Here is a 19,488-nt window from a genome sequence, read left to right on the forward strand (position 1 = left end):
ATATTTAGTGAGTACCATTGTACTTGGTGCTCCCAGAAGCCATATATGTAAACACACACACATACACACACACAGTGAAGTACTTCTCTTTTCATTTTTAAAAACCTTGATATTGTAAGACAAACCACAGATGCAGAAAATCATACAAATTAAATTTGTAGCTTAGTGAGTTATTTTAAGGCAAACACCCTGTAATCACCACTGAGGTTAAGAAACAGAACTTTGGGCCAGCCAAGTGGCTCAGTTGGTTAAGAGTTGGCTTAAGAGCATGAGCTCTGAGCAACAGGGCCGCCGGTTCAATTCCCACATGGGCCAGTGACGCTGTGCCAGAGCTGAGCTGTTGCTGAGCTGCCAACAGGTGGCAGGATGGCTCAGCTGATGTAACAACAAGATTGCCTGTTAGATGGTGGGCTACGCCCACCCGCAACTAAGATTGAACACAGCACCTTGAGCTAAGAGGCCACGAGCTGCCGACAGGAAGCCAGATGGCAACTGGTGCCCTCCACAATGAAGATTGAAGAACAACAACTTGGCTGGTCCCCTTCCCCAATTAAAAAAAAAAATCTAAAAAAAGGGTTTAAAACCTTTATTTGCAAAATCTTTAAAAAAAAAAAAGAAATAGAACTTTGCTAGTCTCCCAGGAGCCCCTCCATGGACCTCATCCAAATCACAGCCCTTCTCCCCAAAGTAACCACCAACCTGACTTTTATAGTAATTATTTCCTTGCATTTCTTTATGAGTTAATCATCTGAGTGTGCACTCCTAGACATTACAGTTTAGTTTTGCCCATTTTTTAAAAATTTAATTAAGCTTCTTTTAATGCATAGGTTTCCCACCCCCACTCCACCCCCCATCTCTTTGTTTTCCTTGAAATTTATCTGTTGAATAACTCAGGCTGGTTGACTTATAGAGTTTCACAAAGTCTGTATATAGTCAATCGTATCTTCATTGCACAGTTCAACAAGGCCCTTTGACCTCTGCCTTTTCTGCAAATTAGCAGCTAGATCAGACCCAGGTTCCATCCCTTTATCACAATAATATGTGTTTCTGAGTTCTTTTAGCAAGAAACATGTATATGGCTGGAGTTTTGCTCTTCCTTTTTTTTTTGTTTTTTGGCTAGAGACATGAATGTATTGCAGGTTGCAAAATGGCAATATTGTATCATTTTGTTTTCATGTATTAGCTGTAAAAATTTTATAAGAAATTGCTTTTCTTAATCTATTATTTGGTTACCCAGTGGTACAGTTCACATATGAATGGTGGAATAGATACTTGGTTCTTTCCTTTAATTTACCTGGTTTTCTAGAATACAATTTGTTTCCATGCCATCCTCAGAAGATAATCAATTAGTGTTTTTGTTGAATTTATGAACTTCTTTTGCTGCTTTTATCAACTCAGGGATTGAAACATATTTATTTGATGAGTTTCAATCAATTTCAATTATCTTTGTTGTAGCTGAAATTGTCTCATGTTCAGACTGGTTTTCTAGCCCTTTTGATGTGACCCTAGTGCCTTTGATAGCTTCCTTGTTATCCAGTATGACAAGATATTCCAGGCTTATCTTGCATATTTCCTGCTACTGGGCTGTAATCTGAATTTTTCAAAGAGATCCCTTTATTTTTTTAAAATAGAAAGTGGCATTTCACGACTAGACTCTGAATGCTAGGTATGCTCATTGCTACTAGACTAGTCATTGTTTCTAGGCCTTTATAGTGGATAGAACTATATACAGTATATATATTTACATATTTTTATGTATACATGTGTATGTGTGTGTATACACACACACACACACACACACATATACATTTCTTTTTAAAAGCACATCTCTTGAATTCACGCAGGTGTTTCCAATGCAAATACAGCATTAGGGGCTTTTAATTAACCTATATTACATCTAAAGCTCCTTTCTTCCACATTTAGAATCTATGGTTTTCAAACACACTGGAGATGATAAAATTGAAAGATTCTGTAATTACTGATTTGCATCCTCCCCCCCCCCCCCACCCCCCTCACACACAGTCTAGCATCTGGCAGAAACTGCCCGGGTCTTGTGGCTCTCTTGCGTCAGTTCTCATCTCCCTGGGACCTTTTGTCCCTGAGGGAGGGACAGTAACAGATTAAGGTTATCTCTTGGATGCCCCTTTGGGCTCTGAGTCCTCCTGGACCACAGAATTTTTCTTTAAAAATGGCGTTACGTCTTCACTCTGCCTGAAAGAGGGATCTAGGAGATTTGTCTCAAAGCTATAATTACACCAAATATATGTTGGCGGGGCTAGAGGTTTAAATGGACTTGGGGTGGGAGCGAGTCAAGTCTTTTTCAAGCTACCACTTTCTGAAGGGGACCTCATGAACCTCACAGCCGGGAAGAATCCTGGAAGGCTAATCCCGAGGTCTAGGCTTTCAGCCCTTGACTTCATTGATTGCCAAGTTCTCTTTCATGAAATAGTTTCCATAAATATGAGGATTTGACGAGACAATGGATGTAAAACACCAGGTACATGGTGGTACGTTCTCGGAAAACGGCAGCTGCTTTCCTTCCTTCTCTGGGCCTCGGTTTCCCCAGCTGCACCATCTGGCCTAGCGGGGCTCCCGGTTCCTCCTCCCCAGACTAGCGTCCCACTGCGCGGGGTCCCGGCCGCCAGGTGGGGACAAAACGCCGGCACTGCGGGGTGACGTCGCCGCTGGGCACCGAGGGCGGCGCCCCGCCTCCGCACCCCCCGCGTTCGTCACTTCCGGCGCGAGGGGCCGGGCCGGCCGGGCAGGGAGTGCGGGTCGGTGTTGTGCGCGCTGCCGGACGAGGCTCCCGCCGCCGATTGACCCGCGCTCCGCCCCGTAGCCGGGCCGGTGAGTGCCCGCGAGCCGGTCCATGTGCCCCGGGGGCCGGGGAAAGGGACCCCAGAGAGGGAGGGATAACCGGAAGTGGGGGACCCTAGGAGAGAGACCCCAGGAAATGGGGATACCTAGGGACGGGGTGACAACCGGAAGTGGGGGGCCTCGGAAGGCTGTCAACGGCGTGTAGGGTCTCTGGGGCTTCAAGAGCGATGGCATTTTGGTCTCTTCTTTGAGTTTGGTGGGAAGGCTAGGTGATGCTCACGGAGTGGTGGGCTCCCGGTAAGGACGATTGCCGGCTGCACCCTAACAAAGGGTGTTTGCATCTCTCCTTATGCCCACCCATCAGTTTATTCACCAGACTGACTGACCCCTGCCCTGTGCTTTGCACTGCCAAGACCTTGGAGATTGAACAGGAAGCTCAGGTGGAGGGTAGAGCCCTGTGTGGGGCTAGACACGTCCTCCTCTGCCTCACTAGGTGTGTACCCTTGGGCACATCACTTAACCTCACACCATCTGCTGATATTTACTGAGCACCATCATGTGCCAGGCACTGGGGATAGCAATGAATGTGCCAGCAAATTGTCTACCCTCATGGAATTTACATTCTAGTGGGCCGTTTCCTCTTTTGTATAAATGGGAACAGTCATAGTGCTGTCACCGAATACTGTAAAGATTAAGTGACAGACGGATGTACAGTGCTTATCATGGCGCATGATACATGGTAAAATGATCAAGTGTATATTATTCTCTTTTCCTTGTTCCACTATAAGTTACACTTCATAAGGCAAAGAATTACATTGTTCGCTGTTGAGTGCCCAGTGCCTGTAGGTGATCAGTAATTATTAGATAATGAATAGAGGGTGAAACTGACTGAGGAGTTTCAAGTAAACACCCTTGACACTAGAGTGCCAATCCTGAAAGAAGACTAGGAACCGGGTGCTGTGGAAAACTGGAGGGACTCACCCTGGGGGAACCAGGGAAGGCTTCACAGAGGAGGTGACATTGAAGCTAGGCCTGGAAGATGATGAGTTGTCTGGTTGGGGAAAAACAAGGAGAGGAAATTCCAGGCAGTGGTATCAAAAATGCATGAGGTGTTCTGAGAATTGTGGGCAATTAGTTTGTTTTGACTGGCATTTAATGTGCATTGAGAGGGGGAAAGGTGGCAGATAGGCTGCAGAGGGACACTTGGAGGCTAGGACGCTACAGTCTCTCTTGGGTAAGCACTGGGTTGGGATTACAGGTGTCTGTTGGTGACCCCCCATGGAAACGGAGCCGAGGGTGGGTCCTATGAACTATGATTGTTGCCCCATTTCTCCCTCAGCATACCTCTGCCAAGCAGATTAAACTCATTCAACAAATATTTATGGAGTGCCGACTATGTCTGACACCCTGTTAGGTGCTGGGTTTAAGGTGATGAGCAAGACAGAGGTGAATGTTGCCCACAAATTACCTACAGACAATTACAGTGGAGTGGGAGAAGTGCTTGCTATGTCAAAGAGCTCCTGTGGCGAAGGCTCCTGACCTGGCCTAGAGTCAGAGAAGGCCTCCTGCTTTAAGCACCATCATCTCTTGTCTGAATTATTGCAATAACCTCTAAATGGCCTCTTTACTCCTGTCTTCTTCCCCTTACAGTCCATTCGCAAGACAGCTGAGTAATCCTTTTAAACTATAAATCTGATCATGTCACTCTACCCGAAACCCTCCATGGCTCCCACCAAACTGAGATTAAAAGTCAAAGCTCTTACTGGCCTACAAAGCTCTGCACCAATGGGACCCCCTGTTACCTCTCTGAATCCTTCCACTAATACTCTCTGCCTTGCTCATTTGGCTCGAGCCACACAGGCCTCCTCTCTGTGTCTCGAAAAAGCCATGCGTGTTCCTGCCTCGGATTTTGCATTTGCTCTTCCCCCAGATATCTGCATGGCTTGTTCCTTTATCTCCTTTGTCTTTGCTCAAATGTCACTTTGATGAGGCCTTCCCTGACCACCCTATCCACAATTGAAGTCCTACCCCCAGATACGTTCAACCCCTTTACCTGCTTTATTTCTATCCATTGTACTTACCATCTTCTAGTAGACTATAGTTCATTTTGCTGATAGTCCCCCCCACACACACACACACACTAGTATCTAAGTTCAATAAAGGCAGGATTTTTTTTATTGGTTCATTGCTGTATCCCCAGTGCCTGGCACCTCATAAGTGCTCGGTCTTGGTTGAATGAATGAAATGGCATCTAACTGGAACTTAAGGGTGAATGAGTCAGGTGACAAACTGGAGAAAGAGCATGCTAGTCGGAAGAATCAGGATGTGCTCAAGACAAGAAAACACACCTTTGGGAGGAAGCGGAAGAAGCTGGATGAGGCCGGAAGTTAGGCTGCAAGGAATGGAGTAGGCAGACGTAAGGTTTAGAGGGAGTGACCTGGTCACTCTGGCTGCTGTGGGCTGGGGGGAGGCTGGCTCTGTGCAGAGACCCCAGAGATGGTCCCTGCCTTCCTTGTTGAGCTTGGAGTAGGGGATCATGGAGAAGAGATGGGGCTTTGAGACTGGGCAGCCCTGCTGCCCAGTCTTAATCCTGGAATATCTAAGGCAGCAGTTTTGGTTTTCACTCGATAAGTATGATGTTGGTTCAGGTATTCTAAGCAGACACTAGGATGAGATTAGACATGTAACACCCATGAAACAGAGGGAGGGGAGCTGGATAAGCCAGGGAGACCCCCTCAGACAGCTACAGCAGCCCGGCCCCTGTGAAGGAGGTTTGGGCAGGAAGTCTCGGACTGCAGAGCAGTTCCGCGAAAGGTTCGGCAAGGCTGATAGGGAGTCCTTGAGGCTGAGTTGCCTGTTAGAGGAGTCCCATGTCTCAGTCATTGGCTGGGGACAGTCTGTGGAAAGTGTGGTATTCAGAGGGACAGCAGCTGAGGCCATCTGTCAATTATGCTCCACCCTAGCAGGAAATCTGATGAGCTCAGTTTCATGGCCTCCATGATGTCACATGTGTACGGTTAAAAAAAAAATCAGTACAGTAGATAGTCTCCTCTACCTTAAATGTCTGGTTCTCCAGTTCTGTTTCCTGGGAACCACTGGCAACAGTTTCTTGTATCTCCTTCCAGAAATTTTAGGTGCACTCACAAGTATATGTATGTATATATTTTTAAAATATCCACACAATTATTTTATGTACACTGTTCTGCAACCTGCGTTCTTTTTCCTTAGCATATCAATTTATAAAGATCTGCCTCAATTCTTTTCATGACTGAATAGTATCCCATTCATATGGTAATATTATTTAACCAGTCTCAAACGGGTATGTAGTTCAAGTGTTTCCTATGTTTTGCCAGTATAACCAATACTTGTAATGGCTGCCCTCGTGTACATATTTTGTACACACATATAAGCATATGTACTAGAAATGGAGTGCTGAGCCAAAGGGTTAGATGTGGTTTGAAAATTTGATACTGACAAACTGCCCTCCAAAAAGGCTATGTCAACTTATTCTCCCACCAACAGGAAGCGTATCCGAGCCCCCATTTTGTATTTTTGCCAGTCTGAATTTCAGAGTTGTTCTAATTCACATTTCTTTAATTATGAGTAAGGCTGAGCACCCATTCATATACATCTGTAAGCAAGGCCATGGTGTTTCATGAGGAGCGCGTGTCTCCTGCTGTAGGTGCCCGGATGTCTCCATGGAGATTCTAATTTCTTTCAGTCTGGGCTGGACCTGGGCACGTGGTTCAACTCCCGTTCACTCCCCCAGTGGAGAACCACTGCTCTGAGGTCACGTGGCTTGACCAAAATGTTCCTGGCCCCCTATACCAGCTGCCCTGGGGCTCCAAATGAGCTGTGAGCTTTATTAACCTCACTTGGGGCTTCGGTTTTGACAGGGATCCCGATAGCTAATGTCAGAAGAAAGTGACTCTCTGAGAACCAGCCCTTCTGCGGCCTCACTTTCTGAAAATGAGCTGCTACCAGCGCCCGAGCCCCCTGGCTACGTGTGCTCGCTGACCGAAGAGCTGGTCACCAAGGCCAGGGAAGAGCTGCAGGAGAAGCCGGAATGGAGACTTCGAGATGTCCAGGCCCTCCGTGACATGGTGAGGAAGGAGTACCCGCACCTGACCACCTCTCTGGACGATGCCTTCCTGCTGCGTTTCCTCCGAGCCCGCAAGTTTGATTACGACCGGGCCCTGCAGCTCCTGATCAACTACCACAGCTGCAGGAGAAGCTGGCCCGAGGTCTTCAGTAACCTGAGGCCGTCGGCCTTAAAAGATGTCCTCGCTTCCGGATTCCTCACCGTGCTGCCCCACACCGACCCCCGGGGCTGCCATATCCTGTGCATCCGCCCAGGTATTGCATTAGACTTGCGGGGCGCGTGTGTACAGTCTCTGTTTGGGATGTGTCTTCCCAGTACCCTCTTCCATGCCCTTTTGTCCCCTCCCTGTTTTAGTCAAAGCTCTTTTGATTGCAGATGACAAAAACCTACTCAACCCAGCTTTAAAATAAATAAATAAATAAAAATAAAAAAATAAAAAGAGGATGTAGTCTAAGGAGACAGGAACATCCCACAGAACGTGAGCCCAGTTCACTCCTACTTCCGGAACTAAGCCAGCCATTCTCCCCGTCTCTGCAGCTGCCTGTCTCTCAGTCTGTGCGTCTCCCTGGGCCACACGTTCCTGCTGCCCTTTGCAGATCTTCTTCACTCTTCTCTTTTAGACTGGCTTTTGCTGCCTCTGTGCACATGGTTGGATCTGGCACCCTTCAGCTCTCGGGTTTACCTGGCCACCCAACTAAGGCCCTTCTATACAAATCCCAGATTTCTAGAGCGGAGAAAGCTGCTCTGGTCATAGGGTACAAGCAAGGCTGCCAGGACCCCCAGCCCTGTCCCTCCTTTGTGAGTAGGTGAGGTACAGTTACCAGTGCTGGCTGGGCAACTCCTGGAAAGGTTCCCGTCTACCACGTGTCTCCTCCAGCCGTCCCCTCCTTTCCTCCATTTTGTTAAGCCATTGAAAGGAAGCACTTTAGGTTCACCTTTTGATCTTAGCACTTCACGATAGTGATCAGGACACCTTGCATTTCTTTGGCACAGTAATTTTCCATTGGAAATTGAAAAAACTCAATTTAGAAATGCGTGGGGACATTTTTTAGTTGACACGGCTACTAGGAGATGCTAGAACTCAAGCTTCCTGATCCTTGATCCTGTTCTCTTCTGTGACACCAAATACATTAGAAACTCAGGACTGAGTCCTCCACCCACCCCTAGCCGCGACATTTTCCATCAGACCAGAGCTGAGGCGCAATTTGAAAGGAAGACTGTAGCGTTCTTCCCAACAAGCCAGAAAACGAGAACTTGTTGGCAGCCCTCTGCTCACGCGCACAAATGCCTCCTGAAGGGAATGTCTGATGGGGCATGGGAACCCCCTTGCACCTTCCTGTTCGTTTAAGCCTCACATCGCCATTTCCTTCCATCACTGACCAAACCCTCTTTGGAGACGAAACCATTCTCTTGAGCCTTTCCTGTGCACAGGCACAGTGTTAACTAACTGCTTTACCTGATATTTTAGGCCCATTCCAAAATGAGGGGTGTCTATTTTAAAATAAGCAATGCAGTGGAGATTTCAAGGCACCAGGAGACCTAGAAACCGGTCACTGGGCTTTCTGCTGCTCCTCTGTGCTCAACTGATAAGAATCTTACAAAACAGTCAGATATTCCCACACTGGTTTCACCTCTTTGCTTGCGTGGCTTCAACCCTTTGCTCGTGAGATGAATTCTTTTTTCCCCGTATGCCTGGAGCAGATCTAGACCCCTTCCCATTGACTCAGCCTTTTAGGAGGAGGCATACACAGAAGGTTTTGTCCTCAACCGGGGACTGGCTTTGCCTTTTTCTAAGCTCTTTTGAGACATACGTGACTGCAAAGGATGATAGCCAGTTATGTAGAAGCAGGTTTAATTGGCAGCAACATTAAACAGCAAGCTGATACCATTTTTGGACAAAGATTTTTTTTCATAGGAATTTTGCATATGTTACAGATCCCATTGGTGGTAATCAAAGGGACATACAGGGCTTGGTGCGATTTTCTTGAGAATAGTGGTTAACAGTCAAAAGTTGTCACTCATCTTTTTCCCAAATGAAGGAAAGACTCCTTCAATATAGAGGGAGTAGGAAAGGGGCGTCCAGCCTGGAAAGAGGGGTTCGCTAACAATACAGCATTGGAAAGCCTTCTCCATCTCTGCTGTCCTCAGCGTGGGCTTCCTTCTCAAACCAGTTCTTGCCTCCTGGGGTCCCTGAGCCTCAGGCGTCCAACCTCCCCACTACAAGAGGGAAGAGAAATCTTCTCTTTCCAAAGGGCCAGGGGCCCCCGAATTGAATCCCCTTGGCCCTGCTTGACCTGGCTTGGATCACACACTGTGGCCAGGGGTATGTAAGACCTAGATTGGCCAAGCCCACATCTGGCGCCTGGAGTCAAGTCAAATTTACCCAAACTGCATGGCTAGCATGGGAAGAGGTCGCTGCCCAAGGAACATTAGGGTGGTGGTGTGAAGATAAGGGGACACATCTGATGACAGAAGGCACAGATGTTCGTTAAGGTAAGTACTATTATCCCATTCTACTTAGGAAGCAGTATAGGCTCAGAGTGAGGAAGTAACTTACCCAAGGTCACACAGCTAGTAAGATTCAAACCCCCAGGTGTGTCTGACTTCAGAGCTCAATCTTTTTAACTTCCACACTCAATTGCATTTCCACGTCCGCATGTGCTGCTGTGTTTGGAGTTAAGAAACATCAGCTGCTGCTGGAAGTGTCCCATTTCCCAACCTATATGCCAGTAGAATATCTTGCTTTTCCATGTTTAAACAGCAGTTTTAGCACGGAGATAAATATTAGCCTGTCTGATTGTTTGTGTTTATTTCTGTAACATACTGTCCCCCTCTTATGACCTTAGACAGATGGATACCGAGCAACTATCCAATTACCGAAAACATCCGAGCCATATACTTGACATTAGAAAAACTCATTCAGTCGGAAGAAACCCAAGTGAATGGAATTGTAATCCTTGCAGACTACAGAGGAGTGAGCTTATCAAAAGCATCGCACTTTGGTCCTTTTATAGCCAAAAAGGTGATTGGCATCCTTCAGGTATGGCCCCGGTTTGTCGCATGCCTGTTCTATAGTTGTTTTGGCTTTTCCCGGGACCCTGTCCATTTACCCACGTGCTACACACACCCCACTTTCACTCCTACAATCAGAAAAATACAAAAGCACTATGGGAAAAAATGTACAAGTTCTGTTTACCGCTCATACCGTGAGGAGGTCTCCTGTAGTTTCTGAGGTACCTTCAATCTGGGCAAGATCAGCTTCAGGGCAAGAGTCCAAAAACCAGAGCAGTGCTTTCTTTCTGTCTCTTTTTTTGGGGAGGGAGGTTTGGTCCAGAAGGCAGAGGAGAAATTCTCCTAACAAATGAAACCGAGAAATTGTGCTTCTGCCCAAGCTGACAGAGCCCGTCCTGCCCGCTGTGGGACCTGGGGACACGGAGCACTGCTGGACTGTTTTGGCCGGATGCTCTCACACCTTATGTTCTTTGTTGCAGAACAGAAGTTGCTAGAAGCCATTAAAGCTCCTTTGATATCTTCACAGTGTGTAACCGTTTGTTTTTACGGTCATTATAGCCCATTCAGTCCTTCAAGGAATCCTCTGAGATAGACAAGGCAAGAACTATTTTGCCATTTTAATAGATGGGGAAACTGAGGCCTAGAGGAGGTAGCGTGGCCCAGGTCTCTCCACAGGCTTGACCCCTGGTTCATTCTGACCCAGTCCGTGGGGTGCTGTCTCTTACAAGCCGCGGGGCACCAGAGATAGGGCAGTTCTCTGCGTCAAATTCCACAATGTATTTGAGGCCCTACTGTGCACCGGGCTGATTATTTAAACATCAATGTCACATTAGGTCATTATCAGAAATTTGAATTCTGGCTGTGAGGCAGTACTCAGGCTCTCCTTGGCTTCCACTCTTCTTTTGAAGCCTTCTGCTAAATACCATGTAGATGCCAGGGTCAGTAAAATGAGTTTGAGTCAGTGTTTTTCTAGCCCTATAAGATGACCTGGGGACAAAGTTCCCGGGTTAAATAAGTTTGGGGAATGGGGGATAGTGTGTCCCTTCCTTGTGAATTTCACTGTAAACATTTACATAGCAAAACCTCTGAACAGGTCTGCAGTTCAGGAAACCTGTTTGTCTATATTGAGCCTACTGTTTCTGAATGTATTTAGCCACCATGGAACCCTTTTTTTTTCTTTGCATCACACCTGGTAACATCCTGAGAAACGCACCTTGGGCAGCAGTGATCAGGCCTGATATTTGCTAGATCCATCCATACAGGCTCGGGCCATTTTTTTGCCACAGAAGCAGCTCTCCACTTGTTGGCCTCTGTCCTAACCCAGCTCTGGGCCCCAGGAGAGATGCTTCCTGAGGCTTGTCTTCCCGTCCAGCCCCCACTTGGGCTGTCTGTGAGGAGGCCGTGAGCATCAGACCGTCTAGTCTGATGTTGGGGCCTAAAATGAAGGAGATTTAGACAGGGGAGGCAGGCTGTGGTAACAGACAGTTTGCAAATACTCCGCATGTTCTAACATCCTCTTCCCTTCCCCCACAGGATGGTTTCCCCATTCGGATAAAAGCAGTCCATGTAGTGAATGAACCTCGGATATTTAAAGGCATTTTTGCCATCATAAAACCATTCCTGAAGGAGAAAATCGCCAACAGAGTAAGTGATGATCCTACTGATTTAAGATACTTCAATTTTTTTGGCTCCCTTATTTGTGACATCTGTAAAGTTATCGTGACATCGATAAACTTATCTTTGTTGATTATTTTAGCCCCGAGACTATACATTTGGAAAGTACAGGATCACTGATAAAACAAATGAACAATCTTGTCTGTGAGGGAAAGATGAAATTAATAAGAATATAAATAAGAAAGCAGAGAGAGAGCAATGTCAGGGTGGTTTTTCTAAGAGCATCCCTGCTCTGTAATCATTTGGACTTTTTAATATTCTGGCCCTGGTACTGTGAAGTCACAGTGCATTTGATGTGTAAGAGAACATGGAAAAGGGGGTAGCCTTTGGGGTTAGAAAGAGTTGTGGCGGTTTCTTACTACAGCGTCTTGGGGTTTAAAAATGCTATTTAAGCCTTTCCATTTGCTTAATATGTTGTCTTGCTGTATAAAGTCTGTGGAATAATTCAAGGTGTATGAGATACGTGCGTTTTTAGCTTAATTTCTTATTTAAGAAAGGCTAGATGACACTTTAAAAGATGGAAGAGCCACTTCTCCTTAACCTTTCCTGGTACCGTGTTTGAAATGTGCTGGGTGGTCTTTCTCTCCTCCCTATCTAGGCCTATGAACACTGTAGTCGCTCCAAAGACTGGCTCTTGAATTTCATATTCTTTTTCAAAAAGAAAGCAGAGAGAGATAGAGAATCTCAAGATTGCAAGGGAGGGACCTTAAAAGTCCAGATGCAGATCCCCAGGCCTTTCCCTGAGGTTTTTAATTTATCCACTCAGAGGTGGAGCCCAAGAGTCTGTGCTTCTAAAATCTCCTAGGTGATTCTGACGCACCATTAGGTTTGAGGACCGCTAACTCAGTGGCCGCCATGCCTGGTTTGAGCCTATGCTGGTTTCTGGAGACCCTGCTGGGAACCTGCTTTTACCAAAGCAGCCCTTGGGCCAGGTCATTTACATCTATGAAATGACCTTACTCACGGCCCGTAATCTTGTTCCTTTGGTCCTTTGTATGTTCATTCGTTCATTCAAAGATATTGACCAATTACTCTGTGCACATATGTTCTAGAATCTAGATGAACAAAACAGACCAAAATCCCTGCCTCCAGGAAGTTTCCATTCTAGGGAGACACAGACAAAGGATTATGTGTGTTATCTAGTATTAGAAGGTGATGTGGAGAAAAATTAAGCAGAGAAAGGGGATAGTGAGTGCGGGAAGGGATAAGGGGTTTAGTATTCAATAGGGTGGTTAGAGGTGGGGTCATTGAGAAGTTGGCACTTAAGCAAAGAGGTGAAGTTGAGAAAGCCTTACAGATATCTGGGGACCGGCCATGGCATGAGCCTGAGGCAGGAGCGTGCCCAGCGAGCATGCCCAGTGAGGAGCAGCGGGGGTGGGTACAGAGAAGTAAAGGGGCCAGACTGTGGCCTGTGGGCCATCGGATAGAGCGGCTTTTAGTCTGTGTGAGATGAGAGCCCTGGAGGGTTGCCCAGAGGAGTGATGTGACCTGATTCCCGTTGCAAAGAGCTTCCGAGGTAGGACAGGCATGTGAGCAGGGAGAGCAGATAGGAGGCTGTTGCGGGAATCCAGGTGAGAAATAATGGTGGCGTGGCACCTTTAGGGTAGCAGCCAAGTGGCTGAATCCTGGATATATTTTGAAGTACCAGCCAACAGGCCAGGGAGTATATGGAAAAGAGAATGAAGGATCCAACAGCTTTTCAGGGAACTGGAAGGGTAGGGGTGCCGTCAACCGTTTTTTTATTCATTCATCAGATATTTATTCGAGCACTTTCTATCCAGGAGGTTACTGAATTACTGATGAACCTAAGGACCTGTCTGTTTTCATTTCTTTCCCCTTTAGTTTTTCCTTCATGGATCTGACCTAAACTCTCTCCACACAAACCTTCCCAGAAGCATTCTTCCCAAGGAATACGGGGGCACGGCTGGCGAGCTGGACATCGCCGCCTGGAACGCGGAGCTGCTGGCCTCCGAGGAGGACTTTGTGAAGGAGTTCTGCCAACCCGTCCCCACCTGCGACAGCATCCTGGGCCAGGCCCTGCTGCCCGAGGGGCTGACCTCGGACGCGCAGTGTGATGACTCCATGCGGGCAGTGAAATCCCAGCTGTACTCCTGCTACTAGCCAGTCCCCCAGGGGTGTCTCTACCTTGAAATCCTCTTACATTCCTCTGGACAGGCACAGGGAGAATTTGAGGTGCCACGCACTCGGTCTTGCTCCTTGGAATGAAACTGCAGCATGGAGGAAAAGCCGGTAGAGCTCTGAGAGTGAGCCAAGGGTGACACCCTTGATTACTTGAATTAGTCCATGGAAAACATCCTCCCAAATGTTTGGAATCTCAGTTTGCAACCCTTAATCCAGAAGCTGCGTCTGGTTCCTATACATCTCAAAGCAAGGAAAGTCAGGACCAAAGGCACGTTGATCCCATGTTCCAGGAGCAAACCTGGTTGGCCAGTCAGCACGCTCCTACGAAACAGTCTGGCCAAGCCCACAAGGTGGCCACACATGAGACTTTGGGAGTTTGCTCGTTGGGAACCTTCAGGTTTGAGGTCCAGGTCCCAGGTGCCATCACTGGGTTTGGAAAGCCCCTTATCTGAACCAGGCACGCATCGGGACGTCCGCAGCACTTCATGATCAAATTTGGGATCCGTAGACTTCAAGCATCTCTGGGGCTCGTTGGTTGAATCTTGCAATAGAAACTTAAGTTTTCCCAAACCCATAAAGCCTTAGCCCTGGTTCTCAATAGACTCATACCAGGTCCTAGAAGTATGTGATTTTACTCGACCTAAAATACTGGGTGCCAAGGCCTGTGTAGCTCAAAGAATTCTGGCCTAAGACTCAAGAGACCTGGGCTCCAGCCTCAGATGTGTGACTGTGGATGAGACCCGGCCTCTGTGGGCCCCAGCTTTCTCATCCGTAAAACGAGGCTGAGTGAAATGATGCCTGGGGCCCTTTGGGCTGCTGAGGTTCTGGGGTTTGATTTAGTTATTGAATGTTAGACATCGCTTTTCTGCCTAAAAAAGATGACTCTCTAGATACAAGTGGCTGGATCCTGTTCTTGGTGGTACCACTGGGCCTCTCCAAGAGGGACGTGTCACCATCTGGCCCTGACTTTAAAGAAACAAGTGTGTATATTCCCTGGGGCTCAGTGATACCGACTTCCTTTTCATAGTGGGGGTGAAACTTGAAAAGAATGGCTTTTGTGAGGGCAGGTGAGTTGGCCAGGATGTCGTAGCAATTCCTTCCATCCCTGAGATTCTGGTGCCATATTGTAAACCTGGCAACAGGCAATGGTTCAGTTACTTGGGATACTGAAATTTTGGTCTCCGGAAATGAATGCAAGGGCAGATTATTCCCGGGTCACTTCTGGGGCCCTGCCCTCCTCAGCCCACTTGAGTTTCTCTCTCTGGTGCGGGTAGGCACACTTTACGCTGTCCAGCCAGACTGAATGTTAGCTCTGCATCTCAGCACTTTAGACCCTTCCTGTCAAGAATTCAGCCTTAGCCCATGCATCAGATTAGATGGTTCATCTGGTGGCTTTGGAACTCTTTCCTTTCATATTCATTCCATGCCAATTATGGTGTTAAAAAGTGACAAGTACTATGTGTCGTGTGTGTGTGTGTGTGTGTGTGTGTGTGTGTGTGTGTGTGTGTGTACCTTCTCTGTGCATTTATTAGGCCACCAGGCAAGGTGGACGGCTCAGTTAGGAAGAGAACAGTACAGTGAAATTCAGAGGTCAGTCTGTTGGGAATAAACTGTTCACCTTTATAGCACTTTTCAAAATGTCTGGAGAAGTTGTTGGTGGAAATTACCTCATTTGTGCCAATTGAAGGGAAAGCTCTTTTCACCATAGAGACTAACTCTGGATCCTCTAGGGACCTGTCTGAGCTGGAAGTGCCGACATGCACACCCCTGGCCACCTCTAGTTCCATCTGACAACGATGGTGTGACCAGCATTGCTGAAAAGATCTAAATAGGACAAGTGGGATGGCTAATGTAGAGGGTTCAGAACCCAACTGGCTGGATGGGACAATTGGTTAGAGCAGGGGTCGGCAAACTTTTGAGACGCAAGAGCCGCCCGGGGTCAGCAAACTGCGGCTCGCGAGCCACATGCGGCTCTTTGGGTACATACATGTGGCTCTGAAGTAAAATTGAAAATGGAAATAAAACTATCAGTTTCATTTATAAAAGTTTTAAAGGATATTATTCACATAATGGTGATTGTGCAAAAATATATTTATGGCTCTCGAATAATTTTTAAATGGTGGTGAGGGGCAGGATTGGCTCTTCCAGGGGTCGGCAAACTTTTGAGACAGAACGTACCCAAAGAGCCGCATGTGGCTGGTGAGCCACAGTTTGCCAACCCTTGGGTTAGAGGCTTTCTTAGGTCCCAAAGAAGAAAGAGAGATTAAAAACAAAAAGCTAGACAGAGAGAGAGAGATGAATCGCCAGCCCCACCAGTATCCAAGGTTTAGACTCTGCATTGCATTCCTGGCCAATTGCCTTTGTCTGTGTGACTTAACAATAGGGGTGGCCAAGCTCGCCTAGAGAAGCATCTCAAAGACCAGGAAGACTTATTGCCCAGGCCTTTGCGGTTGGTTGAAGGAGCTATTTCATTCAGCTTCTGAAAGGAGCCCGAACCAAGGTTCGCCTGCCTCCTTGAGCTGCTGTGCTTTGTTTTGGCTCCAAAGACAGATCCAGTAGTTTTGGCACCTCAGGAGGTTTGACCCACGCTGCGAAAGCAGGACCTCCGTGGGTGAAAATCAAGGTGCTCTTGTGTGTGGCTTCAGCAGGCATTTGTATAGTTTCCCCCAGCAGGGCGGGCGTGGGAGTGACCAGGGGAGCACACAGGGAACCTGACTCAGTAGTGGAGGCTCCCTGACAGAGCAAACACGTGACCATCAGAGCTGGGACTGTTTTCCTTCAGGAAAAGCTCCAGCGCATTTCACAGACACCGGAAAATTCACTTCACCCTAAATTCAGGGCAGTGCGGTGTAGGCCAGGGAAAACAGGAGTCAGTCGGGAGACCTGAGTTCCAGCTGCACCTTGCTGTGTGGCCCTGGACGAGCCACTGCACGCCCCAAATCGTCATCTACTAAAAGGGATCACACCCTGAGCTCTGAGTTCTCTGTTCCCAGCATCAATCATCCTTACTGCCACAGGGAGACAGTACTCTGTCTTTTTAGAGGCTTCCCCACCCCCATCTGGGTTATTATTCAGGAAATTTAGGTCTGAATGAATTGACACCTAAAGCTTTCAAATAGTCAATCTGTCAGCTTAGGTAATAATGGGGGGTTTTCTTCCTCCTCTTACCCCATACTCCGACACCGAATTCTGGAAAAGTGTTCCTTTTCCTGGAATCCTATTCTGCCTTCTACTGAAACAGCTGGAAGTGCAACCCTAGCTTCCCCTCTTGGGCTTTTTTTTTTTTTTTTTTTTGCTCTTGGCCAAGTGGCCTGACCTCCCTCTCACTTCCTCCTGCTTACAAGATACTACGTGTTTGCCAGAAAGTGTCAGGGCAGTAAGAGGTATTTTCCCCAAATTCCTGTGATATTGAGCCTTTCAGAATTCTCCCAGTTTCTTTAAATGCCATCTGGTTCTCAGATCCGTCACGGGATTCCTTTTTCTTTGGGTAGGCAAAAGCTATATAGCACTGTTATGGCATTATTATAATACCTCGTCTTCAAGTTTTCTTTTGAAACCTCTTCTTTCATTTCCGAAGTAAAATGTTAGGTCCTAATGTTGAGTCTGGCGGTCCTGTGGCATGAGGGGTGTGGAAATACCAAACGGTAACAACGTACCGATTGTTGAATGATGTAAGTTCTCACGCCGCTCTGTATCGGGAACTGTTCATTTTGGAAATCCAATTTCCTTTCTGCTCTCCTGATCAGAAATGGTTTGCTTGAAATACAGGGAACAGGCGCCATCAGTCAGGTACCCCTCCTTACTAGAGCTGGCTCTGAGGGGAGACCCCGTGAGATTTGTGGGTGGAGAAGCTAGTCATGCATTTCCTGTTTGCAAGTACTTTGCTTTTCCTTTCATCTCACTGGGCAGAGCGTTTTGTCAGCCGCTGCCGTTAGGGATTCTTGTGCATGTGTTTTGCCTCCTGGCGTATCAGGCGGGAACCTGGGGCAAGTGAAATACTTGAAACCCCTCTGGGGCCACGAGCCTCTGACACCACCCTGACAGGGTGGGAGGTGGGCTCATTTTGTGACCAGATTGGGGCACCACCATTTCAGCCACTGGTCACCTTCCTCACTTCATTCAAACTGAAATTCAGTTTGGCTTTGAGTACAGACACACGGTGGTGGATTCATCTACTTCAGTGTTTGTTTTGACCCAAAGTTTATTTTTCTAGTACATTTTCTAAGTCGAAGTGGTGAAAACATGTACTTTTAGTATGCATGACTAGGTCTTAAAACAATAAAAATCCCTGTAAGGTTGAGTGCGTGTGGAGTCCTTTTGTAACAATGACAGTTCGGATAAAGGTTCTGAGGCCTTAGGATTCATGGTACAGGATGGTCTGGATGGACTCCCTCCAGCTGAGGCTGGGAGGGGCACTTGTGGCACAGCGTGTCCTGGAGATGTGGGGCTGGCTGCCTGTACACGTCACGTCAGTAAGGCACCAGTGTGTGTAGAAGGAAGATAATGCACAGCAGTGGAGACAATATGCACATTTTTTAGCTCTTGGGGCCCGTATGTTCCTCCCAGACCAACCCTGAATCCTTCCAGTAATAGCAGACAATTCCCGAGTGCTCATGTGGGCTGGCATCAACTGTTCTGTGCATCACACAGTCTCATTTAATCATCAGGCACCCCAACTGAAGCAGTATTACTGCTCCTGTGGGGAAAGTAAGGCACAGAAAAGGTAAGCAGTCTGCCCGGGGACACACAGCTCGTCAAGCAGAACTGGGATTCAAATTCAAAGCCAGGCAGTCTGACTGGAGCCACTCTTTCCTCCTGATGGGCGATGCTCGGCTCTGCCTGTGTTATTATTAGCCCAGAGGGAACAGAGGGAAAGAAGGGAGGAGCTTTTTATAGAGCAAGGAAGCATCAGTCTAAAAATTGGCTTTTCCCCCGCTCTGGCTTCTTGGAAAATAGAAAGCAGAGTTTCACCTCTGAGACCCAAGATGGAATTGAACATTTTATTCTAGAAGCACCTAGAAGTAAACCCAGACTCCTTGGGGGAGGGTACCAAGGGTAATGATGGCTCGATCCACCCTGGTCCTCTGCATGCTTAGCCGTTTCTCGGCGTGTTTGTTTCTATAGAGGAGCACGCATTCTGCCCCGGAGGAGACAGAAGCCAGGTCCCCACAGTGGGTCTGGTGTGTTGGTGATGGCTCACGTGAGAAACACTCTCATGCAGGATGTCTACACATTTAGCTGCCGGCTCCTGATGACGCACCAGGTAAGGACTTACACGGCCACACACAGCTCCTCAGGCCAGGCTTCCCTGAGGCGGCTGTAGGACTGAAGCTTCAGGTTTCTCACCTCCGGAAACGTCGCGCTAACGGCTCCAACGCTTTTTACCTCAGCGGTGTTCCGAGGATCCTTACGAGGCACTTTGTGAGCCACTGGAGTGATGTTCCGTGCTATGCGTTGGTCCTTTCTGGTTTCTTTGCTAAAATATCTTACTGTTTCCCAGTGCCCACTCTTCACTGGTTTGGCATTCCTATAATACATGGCAGCAAACGTTGCATGATGTTGCATTTAAAGCTGGAGATGAATAAAATCCTTTAGGGTGCCCACTTCTCTGGGGGGAAAAAAATGTAACCGGATGTTCACCCTCTTACCTGATAAGGCACCAGCCATTAGGGGTACAGTGACCTGAGAAGAGACTAGGTACTGCCTTCAGAGGATTTCTGACTTTCCTAGGTTGGTGGTGA

The 19,488-nt window shown here is 47.4% G+C and overlaps 1 protein-coding gene across 4 annotated transcripts in view; it reads left to right on the forward strand.

Annotated features, from left to right (window-relative positions):
- The window catches only part of TTPAL (alpha tocopherol transfer protein like), a 31,013-nt gene extending 15,303 nt beyond the window's left edge, over window positions 1–15,710 (forward strand). For 2 of the 4 annotated variants that reach the window (XM_019637073.1, XM_019637070.1), the window contains exons 2-5: window positions 6,714–7,173; window positions 9,766–9,959; window positions 11,465–11,575; window positions 13,448–15,710. In XM_019637073.1, the coding sequence (XP_019492618.1) occupies window positions 6,729–7,173; window positions 9,766–9,959; window positions 11,465–11,575; window positions 13,448–13,726 (1,029 nt within the window). In that variant the 5' untranslated portion in view covers window positions 6,714–6,728 and the 3' untranslated portion in view covers window positions 13,727–15,710. Of the gene's footprint in view, window positions 1–2,746; window positions 2,848–2,894; window positions 3,115–6,713; window positions 7,174–9,765; window positions 9,960–11,464; window positions 11,576–13,447 lie in introns of those variants that run through there. The other 2 variants (XM_019637069.1, XM_019637071.1) reach the window with 2 other exon arrangements.
- Window positions 15,711–19,488: the final 3,778 nt, after the last annotated feature.

The sequence above is a fragment of the Hipposideros armiger genome, unplaced genomic scaffold, assembly GCF_001890085.2.
Source record: "Hipposideros armiger isolate ML-2016 unplaced genomic scaffold, ASM189008v1 scaffold_31, whole genome shotgun sequence".
Classification (NCBI taxonomy): Eukaryota; Metazoa; Chordata; class Mammalia; order Chiroptera; family Hipposideridae; genus Hipposideros; species Hipposideros armiger.